The sequence below is a fragment of the Nerophis ophidion genome, linkage group LG07, assembly GCF_033978795.1.
Source record: "Nerophis ophidion isolate RoL-2023_Sa linkage group LG07, RoL_Noph_v1.0, whole genome shotgun sequence".
Lineage (NCBI taxonomy): Eukaryota > Metazoa > Chordata > Actinopteri > Syngnathiformes > Syngnathidae > Nerophis > Nerophis ophidion.
Genome location: NC_084617.1, coordinates 6,271,448 through 6,284,064, shown reverse-complemented (window position 1 = coordinate 6,284,064; position 12,617 = coordinate 6,271,448). Strand labels below are relative to the sequence as shown.

The 12,617-nt window shown below is 39.9% G+C and overlaps 1 protein-coding gene across 1 annotated transcript in view; it reads left to right on the top strand.

The window, feature by feature from the left end:
• The window catches only part of lmx1al (LIM homeobox transcription factor 1, alpha-like), a 67,685-nt gene that overhangs the window by 49,183 nt on the left and 5,885 nt on the right, over window positions 1-12,617 (top strand). The window contains exons 3-5 of the mRNA XM_061905251.1: window positions 8,287-8,519; window positions 12,133-12,299; window positions 12,386-12,463. Of these exons, the coding sequence (XP_061761235.1) occupies window positions 8,287-8,519; window positions 12,133-12,299; window positions 12,386-12,463 (478 nt within the window). The remainder of the gene's footprint in view (window positions 1-8,286; window positions 8,520-12,132; window positions 12,300-12,385; window positions 12,464-12,617) is intronic.

Here is a 12,617-nt window from a genome sequence, read left to right as displayed (position 1 = left end):
CACCATGGACAGAGGCGGTGACCTTTGCTCCTGCAGGCAGCGCTGGCAACATCTCCTTTTAATTAGATAGATAGATAGATAGATAGATAGATAGATAGATAGTACTTTATTGATTCCTTCAGGAAAATTTAAAAAAGTAATTAATTAAGCTACGAATTAAGTTAAGTTACGTTAAAGTACCACTGATTGTCACACACAAACCAGGTGTGGTGAAATTTGTCCTCTCATCACCCTTGTTCACCCCCTGTAAGGTGAGTGGAGCAGTGAGCAGCAGCAGTGGCCACGCCCGGGAATCATTTTTGGTGATTAAACCCCCAATTCCAACCCTTGATGCTGAGTGCCAAGCAGGGACTTAATAGGTCCAATTTTTATAGTCTTTGGTATGACTCGGCCTGGATTTGAACTCACAACCTGCCAATCTCAGGGCGGACACTCTAGACCAGGGGTCACCAACCTTTTTGAAAGCAAGATCCACCTCTTGGGTACTGATTAATGCCAAGGGCTACCAGTTTGATACACACTTAAATGAATTGCCAGAAATAACCAATTTGCTCAATTTACCTTTAATAAATAAATCTATATATATATAAAAATGGGTATTTCTGTCTGTCAATCCGTCGTACATTTTTTTCCCTTTTACGGAAGGTTTTTTGTCGAGAATAAATGATGAAAAAAACACTTAATTGAACAGTTTAAAAGAGGAGAAAACACAAAAAAAAATGAAAATAATATTTTGAAACATAGTTTATCTTCAAATTCGACTCTTTAAAATTCAAAATTCAACCGAAAAAAAGAAGAGAAAAACTAGCTAATTCGAATCTTTTTGAAAAAATTAAAAATTTGTAATTTTTCCTGATTAAGATTAATTTTAGAATTTTAATGACATGTTTTAAATAGGTTAAAATCCAATCTGCACTTTGTTATTATATATAACAAATTAGACCAAGTTATATTTCTAACAAAGACAAATCATTATTTTTTTCTAGATTTTCCAGAACAAAAATTTTAAAAGAAATTCAAAAGACTTTGAAAGAAGATTTAAATTTGATTCTAAAGATTTTCTAGATTTGCCAGAATAATTTTTGGGAATTTTATCATAATAAGTTTGCAAAAACATTTCACAAAAAAACAGAAGCTAAAATGAAGAATTAATTTTCAAATGTATTTATTATTCTTTACAATAAAAAAACAATTATTTACTTGAACATTGATTTAAATTGTCAGGAAAGAAGAAGAAGGAATTTAAAAGGTAAAAAGGTATATGTGTTTAAAAATCCTAAAATCATTTTTAAGGTTGTATTTTTTCTCTAAAATTTTCTTTCTGAAAGTTATAAGAAGCAAAGTAAAAAAAGAAATGAATTTATTTAAACAAGTGAAGACCAAGTCTTTCAAATATTTTCTTGGATTTTAAAATTCTATTTGAGTTTTGTCTTTCTAAGAATTAAAAATGTCCAGCAAAGCGAGACCAGCTTGCTAGTAAATAAATACAATTTAAAAAAATAGGGGCAGCTCACTGGTAAGTGCTGCTATTTGAGCTATTTTTAGAACAGGCCAGCGGGCGACTCATCTGGTCCTTACGGGCGACCTGGTGCCCGCGGGCACCGCGTTGGTGACCCCTGTTGTAAACACTAGGCCACTCAGTAGACTATTAGTTGCCTAATTAAAAGATTAGTTGCTCAATGGCGTACATGTTTTTCCAACCAATTGTGCTCCAATTTTACACACATGTGCTTGTCATTCTTTTTAAGTTGTGTTTGAAATTGTGTGGTGTTCCTGCAAAACACCCCAAATTTACAAAAAGTGTTTTATAAAGGTTATAAAAAAAAAAAAAAAGAAAAACTTAACTTTTCCAGTCATTCACAATCCCGGTGTGAGACAATGACGCACGTCTTTTTTCTGTGCGTTCTAAATTGTGAAAAACTGTTCGAAAGAGGCGTCTAACCAATCAGGTAATGGGGATTCATCTAAAGCCCTCAAAAAATACATGAAAAAAAAAAAAAAACTGCTTTATTTACATAACGTGACGTAACATATTTACAAGTTATAACCACCCTGTTGTTGCGAGAGCTAACGTAGAGGAACTACTTTTCTGGCGTAGCAACACAAAGACAATCCCGGTGCTCCCCCCGGCCACGAGAGAGAGGTGAGCTCGCTACTGAAGTTTGGAAAAGTTAATTACCCATTACCTGCATTGTTATCTTGGTCTTGCTAGCATTTTTAAAAATTATTATTTAGAACACACAGAAAAGAGAAAGACACGCGCTTTTGTGTCACAGAAGGATTGCGGATGAAGGGCAAAGTTCCCCCTTTAAAAGGGTAACTGTAATTATTTTGAGAATTACAGAATTCTCATGATCCGCTACTTGGATCATGTCATACCCTGTTTAGTTTTTGTCTCCCTTAGTTCCTGGTGGCACTTCCTGTTTTTTTTCCCATTGCTATAGTAATGTATGTCACCTGCCTTTTGTTTTTGACGCACACCTGCCTCCTAATTTCTGTCCTTATATAAGCCTGCCTTTTCCGGAACTCGGTCTCGCAGTCTGGTTTGCTATTTGATGCAACAGGTGGCGTCGTTACCCCCTCTTGTGGTAAAGACTATGTGTACTTTAGCTTCCACGCTATTCTGTTTTTTGTCCCTAGCTCACATGCTAGCGCTTTCTGTTCGTTTTGTCTTTAGTGCCTTTTGGCAAGTGTTTTCTGTTCCTAGTCCGTTTTTGTAGTGATAATAAATCCTCCGTTCTTACCTTCACGCTGTTGAGAGAACAAAACCACACCACAATGCCAGCCAAGCATCAAGAATTTTAGAACTATTTCTAGCTAGGCCGTGATCTGTCGAGCTGCTTTCTCGCCTCGGTGCGCGTGAAAGTTGATCCTAGAATATGAATCATGCCTCTCACCTGGATAGTAGAAGGATGAGGACGTTATTCTGACCAGTTGGGGAACTTTGACGCTTGGTTCCACTCCCGGTTTTTTTTGCCCGTATTATGAGTCCTTCTTCATTTAACGGAAATATAACAGCCTCTCAGTCGGCATCCAGGTGAGAGCAGATATTGTACAGTAAGTGATATTTTATTATGTTTGTAAGTAGTAACAGTTTTGTAGATACCACGGTATTTCGGTTTCTCAAAGTCTTCACAATAATGCGGTGACCCATTACAGTATCAAACAAAAACTTGGTCTGTAGGTTTTTTTCTGGCCCTTTAGCATTGGCCATGTCTGAAAATAAACTACATTTCCCAGAATCCTCTTCGCAGCGCGGGACCAGCAAGGCTGGAGAGGGCGTGGAACGTGTTTGTTGTAGATGAGAATAAATGTTGTTTCCAGACATTTAATTAAAAATCTGTCCAGAACATTTTGAGGAATTAGATGGATGGATAGGGATGCTGGAGCCTATCCCAGCAGCACTTATAATAATAATAATAGTAAAAATAATAATAATAATATGTGTTGTCATCAATAATACATAAGGCTGTTTTTTTCTTTATCCATCCATCCATTTTCTACCGCTTATTCCCTTTTGGGGTCGCGGGGGGCGCTGGCGCCTATCTCGGCTACAATCGGGTGGACGGCGGGGTACACCCTGGACAAGTCGCCACCTCATCGCAGGTTTTTTTCTTTAATTATACTTAATTTCTTGGCACATCAATGGTTAGTTTTAGCCTGGTTTAAAAAATAACCAACAACACCATCCATCCATTATCTACTGCTTGTCCCGTTTGGGGTCGTGGGGCGTGCTGGGGCCTATCTCAGCTGCTTTGGGTGGAAGGCGGGGTACAAACTGGACAAGTCGCCACTTCAACAACCTTCCATTTTTTTTTTACATTTGAACACCCCCTGCTCAGGGAATTATGACTTTATGACTTTAATATAATAGAATCTATTTTATATAAATAGAAAATAATATGAATGATTACAAAATGAATTAAAAATAAATAAAGGGACTAAAGAAAAATCCATCGATCCATTAATTTTTCTACCGCTAAGAAAAAAATTCATTAATAAATAAACAATACTAAAAATGTTTTCAAACTTAAAGAAAAAATGTAAAGAACAGGTATCTCCATAAATTGAATTGAATTCTATTTATATAGCGCTTTTTCTCTAGTGACTCAAATTTTAAATTTTTACATTCAAACCAGTGTGGGTGGCACTGGGAGCAGGTGGGTAAAGTGTCTTGCCCAAGGACACAATGGCAGTGACTAGGATGGCGGAAGCGGGGATCGAACCTGCAACCCTCAAGTTGCTGGCACGGCTGCTCTACCAACCGAACTATACCACCCCAAATAAATAAATAGAACATGTATTAAAATATTTAAAAAATAAACCGATTGAATCAAAAATTGAAAAACAGGGAAAAAAGTGCTAATAATAATAATAATAATAGATTTTTTTTGTAAAAAGAACTTCACATTGAGCAAACCATCTCAAAGTGCTACAGTGTATTGAAAAATAAACAAAAACAAATAAATAAATAAAAATAAAAATATAATTAAAATAAATACAAATAAAAACTAGAACTAGCAAGTTAATTTAAAAACAATTCAATACATGAATAAATACATTGTAAGAATGAATACTTCTATTTATGTGGGCTTGCCGAGGATGTGGTAGTGGTTTGTGTTGTGTTTTGTGCAGCCCTTTGAGACACTGGTGATTTAGGGCTATATAAGTAAACATTGATTGATTGATTGATTGATATTTAACAAAAAAAAAAGAAGTTGCGTACACTTATTTTTGGGCACACCATCAGCAGCTTCTCCATATTTTCATAGTTAAATGTTCCCCTTTTGATGTAAACGAATGCAAGATGGGCCTACAGATTGAGCACAATTGTATGGAACAATGCTCTGTGAGTAGGTATTGATACTTGAGTCTGTGTGTGTGTGTGTGTGTGTGTGTGCAGATGTGTGTGTGAGTGCCTATATGTGTGTGCATAAGTGAGCGTGGAGAGATTAACCCCATGCTATCCTCTATCCCTGGTTATGAGTTGACAGCGTCTGTCTGGCCATTGCACTGTTTAAACAACAATCTAATTAATCCCGTCTTTATTAGTTTCAGTCAACTGGGGGAGTCAGGCTGGGAGGCCGTGAGGGAGAACTGGGAATGCTGGCAGAAAGCGGCAAGAAGGGGGCAGGGAAGGAGTGTGAAGTGTGTGTGTGTGTGTGTGTGTGTGTGCAAGAGCAGGGATTTGAGAGGAATTTAATGGCGGGGAACGAAGCGCTTTGTGTGTGTAGTGATGGTGAGGCTGGAAATCAAGAGGTGGAGGGGAAAAAGTCGGTCTTTGTCATCTTGCAGATATTGACGGGACTCATTAAAAATCATTTAGCCTTCCAAAGGAAAGTGCTTCTTCAGTCCCAGGATCACTACTGCCACCTACTGGCGAGAGGAGGCGACTGCAGCACGCGATGAACGCTTGTACAATAGCAGATGTTCACCTTGTTGCTGTGTGGATTGGGTGATGCTCGTACGGCCTTTAATTAAGTGCCGATGCTAATCTGAGGAATCATTGAAATGTGCACCATCTTTAATTACTTCACCTTTGCTCCTTGACCTTCATGCCCCTCCGTTTTTTATATGCAAATGTGTGTGCGTGTGTGTACTTGTATTGCTACCCTTCTTAAGACATCAACAAGGAAAAGTTCCGTCCATATGAGGACCGGTGAACAAGTTAGAACCGAGTGTGTGTTTTTGTATTGCTGCTCTTTTTGAGACATCAACAAGGAAAAGTTCCGTCCTTATGAGGACCGGTGAACATGTTAGCACCTAGTGTGTGTTCTTGTATTGCTACGCTTCTTGAGACATCAACAAGAAAATGTTTCGTCCATATGAGGACCGGTGAACAAGTTAGCACCTAGTGTGTGTTCTTGTATTGCTACCCTTCTTGAGACATCAACAAGAAAAAGTTTTGTCCATATGAGGACCGGTGAACAAGTTAGCACCTAGTGTGTGTTCTTGTATTGCTACCCTTATTGAGACATCAGCAAGGAAAAGTTCCGTCCATACAAGGACCGGTGAACATGTTAGGACCGAGTGTGTGTTCTTTTATTGCTACGCTTCTAGAGACATCAACAAGGAAAAGTTCCATCCATATGAGGACCGGTGAACAAGTTGGGACCGAGTGTGTGTTCTTGTATTGCTACCCTTCTTGAGACATCAACAAGGAAAAGTATTGTCGATACAAAGACCGGTGAACAAGTTAGGACCGAGTGTGTTCTTGTATTGCTACCCTTCTTGAGACATCAACAAGGAAAAGTTCCGTTCATACGAGGACCGGTGAACAAATTAGGACCGAGTGTGTGTTCTTGTATTGCTACCCTCCTTGAGACATCAACAAGGAAAAGTTTCGTCCATATGAGGACCGGTGAACATGTTAGCACCTAGTGTGTGTTCTCGTATTGCTACGCTTCTTGAGACATCAACAAGAAAATGTTTCGTCCATCTGAGGACCGGTGAACAAGTAAGCACCTAGTGTGTGTTCTTGTATTGCTACCCTTCTTGAGACATCAACAAGAACAAGTTTCGTCCATATGAGGACCGGTGAACAAGTTAGCACCTAGTGTGTGTTCTTGTATTGCTACCCTTATTGAGACATCAGCAAGGAAAAGTTCCGTCCATATGAGGACCAGTGAACATGTTAGCACCTAGTGTGTGTTCTTGTATTGGTATTCTTATTGAGGCATCAGCAAGGAAAAGTTCCGTCCATACAAGGACCGGTGAACATGTTAGGACCGAGTGTGTGTTCTTTTATTGCTACGCTTCTAGAGACATCAACAAGGAAAAGTTCCGTCCATATGAGGACCGGTGAACAAGTTAGCACCTAGTGTGTGTTCTTGTATTGCTACCCTTCTTGGGACATCAACAAGGAAAAGTTTCGACCATATGTGGACCAGTGAACAAGTTAGGACCGAGTGTGTGTTCTTCTATTGCTACCCTTCTTGAGACATCAATAAGGAAAAGTTTCGGCCATATGAGGACCGGTGAACAAGTTAGGACCGAGTGTGTGTTCTTGTGTTGCTACCCTTTTTGAGACATCAAAAAGGAAAAGTACCGTCCATATGAGGACCGGTGAACAAGTTAGGACCGACTGTGTGTTCTTGTATTGCTACCCTTCTTGAGACCTCAACAAGGAAAAGTTTCGTCCATATGAGGACCGGTGAACAAATTAGGACCGAGTGTGTGTTATTGTATTGCTACCCTTCTTGGGACATCAACAAGGAAAAGTTTTGTCCATATGTGGACCAGTGAACATGTTAGGACCGAGTGTGTGTTATTTTATTGCTACGCTTCTAGAGACATCAACAAGGAAAAGTTTTGTCCATATGAGGACCAGTGAACAAGTTAGGACCGAGTATGTGTTCTTGTTTTGCTACCCTTCTTGAGACATCAACAAGGAAAAGTTTCGTCCATATGAGGACCGGTGAACATGTTAGCACCTAGTGTGTGTTCTTGTATTGCTACCCTTCTTGAGACATCAACAAGGAAAAGTTTTGTCCATATGAGGACCGGTGAACATGTTAGCACCTAGTGTGTGTTCTTGTATTGCTACCCTTCTTGAGACATCAACAAGGAAAAGTTTCGTCCATATGAGGACCGGTGAACAAGTTAGCACCTAGTGTGTGTTCTTGTATTGCTACCCTTCTTGAGACATCAACAAGGAAAAGTTCCGTCCATAAAAGGACCGGTGAACATGTTAGGACCGAGTGTGTGTTATTTTATTGCTACGCTTCTAGAGACATCAACAAGGAAAAGTTCCGTCCATATGAGGACCGGTGAACAAGTTAGGACAGAGTGTGTGTTCTTGTATTGCTACCCTTCTTGGGACATCAACAAGGAAAAGTCTCGTCCATATGTGGACCGGTGAACAAGTTAGGACCGAGTGTGTGTTCTTGTATTGCTACACTTCTATAGACATCAACAAGGAAAAGTTTTGTCCGTATGAGGACCGGTGAACAGGTTAGGACCTAGTGTGTGTTTTTGTATTGCTACCCTTCTTGAGACATCAACAAGGAAAAGTTCCGTCCATACAAGGACCGGTGAACAAGTTAGGACCGAGTTTGTGTTATTGTACTGCTACCCTTCTTGGGACATCAACAAGGAAAAGTACCGTCAATACGAGGACCGGTAAACAAAAACTTACCTTTTTTATATTTGCATAGTATGTATATATCATTAATGTTGCAAATACAAATCCCTATACATCTAGAAAGGGTGGTCCTAAAGAGGTAGGCATTTTTCAGAGGTCTCAAGAATGTCCGAAATACAAGAATCTGTGTGTGTGTGTTTCAGGCTGTTTGTGAGGAAGTGCAGCGCCTGCCTGCAGGGGATCGGCCGCTCGGAGCTGATCATGCGCGTGCTGGGCCAGGTGTACCACCTGGGCTGCTTCAGCTGCTGCGAGTGCGAGCGCCGGCTGCAGCGGGGCGACGAGTTTGTGCTGAAGGAAGGCCAGCTGCTGTGCCGCATGGACTACGAGAAGGAGAGGGAGATGCTGGCCGCCATCAGCCCAGCACCCACCGAATCAGGTGGGATGGATGTGTGATGAAGTGGTATTTCAGACACATACTTTAGAGTAGTCCGTGTGCAACCGGTGTTCTCTTCCTCTGTGTTGTGTGTAGAATTTGATGAGTTTCCGACGATACAGGAAATACAAACGTCAATATTTTTCTGCCAATCCTCGAGCTCCTACACCCAGGGTAACCCAAAATTTTGAATGAGTCGTATTGGACCAGAAATATAAAAAAGTAATTTGTTTGGAGCTAAAAATAATTTAAAGTCTCATATAAGATTAGATAGTACTTTATTTATTCCGTCAGGAGAGTTCCTTCAGGAAAATTACAGTTTTCAGTGTTACATAAGTGTTACAATGATGGCCACACATGATGTAAGTATCTAATCAGCTATATTAGACTACTATCAAAATGACTTTAAAAGTATTATATAAGTGTTATGATAAAGGCAACACATGGTGTGTCTAATTAGCTATATTAGCCTACTATCAAAATTACTTTAAAAGTCTCATATAAGTGTTATGATGATGGCCACACATGATGTCAGTGTCTAATTAGCTATATTAGCCTACTATCAAAATGACTTTTAAAGTCTTATACAAGTGTTACAATGAAGGCAACACATGATGTAAGTGTCTAATTAGCTATATTAGCCTACTATCAAAATTACTTAAAAGTCTTATAAAAGTGTTATAATGAAGGCCACACATGATGTAAGTGTCTAATTAGCTATATTAGCCTACTATCAAAATGACTTTAAAAGTCTTACATAAGTGTTATAATGAAAGCAACACATGATGTAAGTGTCTATATTAGCTATATTAGCCTACTATCAAAATGACTTTAAAAGTCTTACATAAGTGTTATAATGAAAGCAACACATGATGTAAGTGTCTATATTAGCTATATTAGCCTACTATCAAAATGACTTTAAAAGTGTTATAATGATGGCAACACATGATGTAGGTGTCTGATTAGCTATATTAGCCTACTATCAAAATGTCAGTGTGTCGCAGTCTGACGCAAATCTTCATTGACAGAAATGTTGGAATGTAATATTTATTTTACACATTTTTACAACATTGCAAAACATTAGTAAAACTTTTCAGAAGGTGAGATAACTCCTGGAAATTACAGTCCTTAGAATGGCCAAAGGTATAGATGTGTGTGTGCAAGTTAAAGGAAACGTCTTCTGATGTATTAATTACAATCTTTGCAAGCTGGGTAACATTTGCTGTGGTCTGGAACAACATGGCGCACAAACAACTATCAGAAATGCAGCCAATATTACATACAGATAAAGTGTCATGAAACATGGAAAAATAAACTAAATACACACAATTAACTCTTGTGTGATGTTCATATTGTTGTTACTCAGCCAGCGTTTGCGGGTCTGATGGACCCGTTGCATTTTGTGGCTTTTAATGCCTCTCAATCAAACACTTTTGTGTTAAAATACTGAACAGATGTTTACCTTATCCCAATAAACATCTGTTCAGTATTCTAACATAAAAGTGTTTGATGTTTGAAGCCATTGTTTTCGGTCACATTAACACAAAAGAAAATGATGCCCCGGGCTTGGACTGGTCCTGGATCGAGCTTGGACAGGGCTTATATCAAAATAGATACCCCCTCCTGTCATCTCCCAACGTACACAATGGAATTTTACAAGAGTGTTTCCAGAGCCTGAAATGCGGGGGTTAGGGACAAACACAGAAGGAGATTTTTACAACAAAGTTCTACAGCTTAGTGATATATCAGATTGTAGGTGTTTTTTTGTGTGTTTTTTTAACCTTTCGCGTTCATATTTCGCTGTTTGTTGCATTCTTGTTGCGTTTCGCTTGATTGTAAAATATGTGGATGGAGAGGGGCAGGGGTGACATTCATATGTTGTCAATATTCAGTGTTTTATCCTTCATAGTTAATATTGTAAATCCCACATTCTTTATTTTCATGTACAAACCCCGTTTCCATATGAGTTGGGAAATTGTGTTAGATGTAAATATAAACAGAATACAATGATTTGGAAATCCTTTTCAACCCATATTCAGTTGAATATGCTACAAAGACAACATATTTGATGTTCAAACTCATAAACTGTACTTTTTTTTTGCAAATAATAATTAACTTAGAATTTCCTGTGCCAAAGTAGTTGGGAAAGGGCATGTTCACCACTGTGTTACATCATCTTTTTCTTTTAACAACACTCAATAAACATTTGGGAACTGAGGAAACTGATTGTTGAAGCTTTGAAAGTGGAATTCTTTCCCATTCTTGTTTTATGTAGAGCTTCAGTCGTTCAACAGTCCGGGGTCTCCGCTGTCGTATTTTACGCTTCATAATGCGCCACACATTTTCCATGGTAGACAGTTCTGGGCTGCTGGCGGGCCAGGAAAGTACCCGCACTGTTTTTTTACGAAGCCACACTTTTGTAACAAGTGCTGAATGTGACTTGGCATTGTCTTGCTGAAAAAAGCAGGGGCGTCCATGAAAAAGACGGCGCTTAAATGGCAGCATATGTTGTTCCAAAACCTGTATGTACCTTTCAGCATTAATGGTGCCTTCACAGATGTGTAAGTTACCCATGCCTTGGGCACTAATGCACCCCCATACCATCACAGATGCTGACTTTTCAACTTTGCGTCGATAACAGTCTGGATGGTTCGCTTCCCCTTTGGTCCGGATGACACGATGTTGAATATTTCCAAAAACAATTTGAAAAGTGGACTCGTCCGACCACAGAACACTTTTCCACTTTGCATCAGTCCATCTTAGATGATCTCGGGCCCAGAGAAGCCGGCAACGTTTCTGGATGTTGTTGATAAATGACTTTCGCTTTGCATAGTAGAGCTTTAACTTGCACTTACAGATGTAGCGACCAACTGTATTTAGTGACAGTGGTTTTCTGAAGTGTTCCTGAGCCCATGTGGTGATGTCCTTTAGAGATTGATGTCGGTTTTTGAGGGGATCGAAGGTCACGGTCATTCAATGTTGGTTTCCGGCCATGCCGCTTACGTGGAGTGATTTCTCCAGATTCTCTGAACCTTTTGATGATGTTATGGAGCGTAGATGTTGAAATCCCTAAATTTCTTGCAATTGCACTTTGAGAAACGTTGTTCTTAAACTGTTTGACTATTTGCTCACGCAGTTGTGGACAAAGGGGTGTACCTCGCCCCATCTTTTCTTGTGAAAGACTGGGAAGCTGATTTTATACCCAATCATGGCACCCACCTGTTCCCAATTAGCCTGCACACCTGTGGGATGTTCCAAATAAGTGTTTGATGAGCATTCCTCAACTTTCTCAGTATTTTTTGCCACCTTTCCCAACTTCTTTGTCACGTGTTGCTGGCATCAAATTCTAAAATTAATGGTTATTTGCTAAAAAAATAAATAAATGTTTATCAGTTTGAACATCAAATATGTTGTCTTTGTAGCATCTTCAACTGAATATGGGTTGAGAAGGATTTTCAAATCATTGTATTCTGTTTATATTTACATCTAACACAATTTCCCAACTCATACGGAGAAAAAAAAATCCCTGGTCTAGTCCACCACACTGCCCCCTACAGGACACTAAAGACCCGTGTCGTCACCTGGGCTGTTCTGACTGTTATTATCGCCCGCTCAGTCAAAAGCGAGGACGAGGACGGCGGCGGCGTGGGCTCGGGCGGGGGCAAAGGTGGCGACGAAGGCAAGGAGCACAAGCGCTCGAAGCGGCCGCGCACCATCTTGACCACGCAGCAGCGCCGCGCTTTCAAGGCCTCCTTCGAGGTGTCCGCCAAACCCTGCCGTAAAGTGAGTGGCACACACACACCCACACACACACACACACCTCAGTCCTTGCCGCTTTGTCCTCACTGGTTCCGCTCTTCAACGTGCAGGTGAGGGAGACGCTGGCGGCCGAGACCGGGCTCACGGTGCGGGTTGTGCAGGTGTGGTTTCAAAACCAGAGGGCCAAGGTAACGCTGCAAAATCACCATCATCTTGCTACTCACTCGTAATGCCAGATATTTAGACAATATTATACGGTTCTACATTATACTTGTACTAGTCTAGTACCGTGATACTAATGAAGCATATTTGCCTCCAAGGCAGGGGTGCCCACACTTTTTC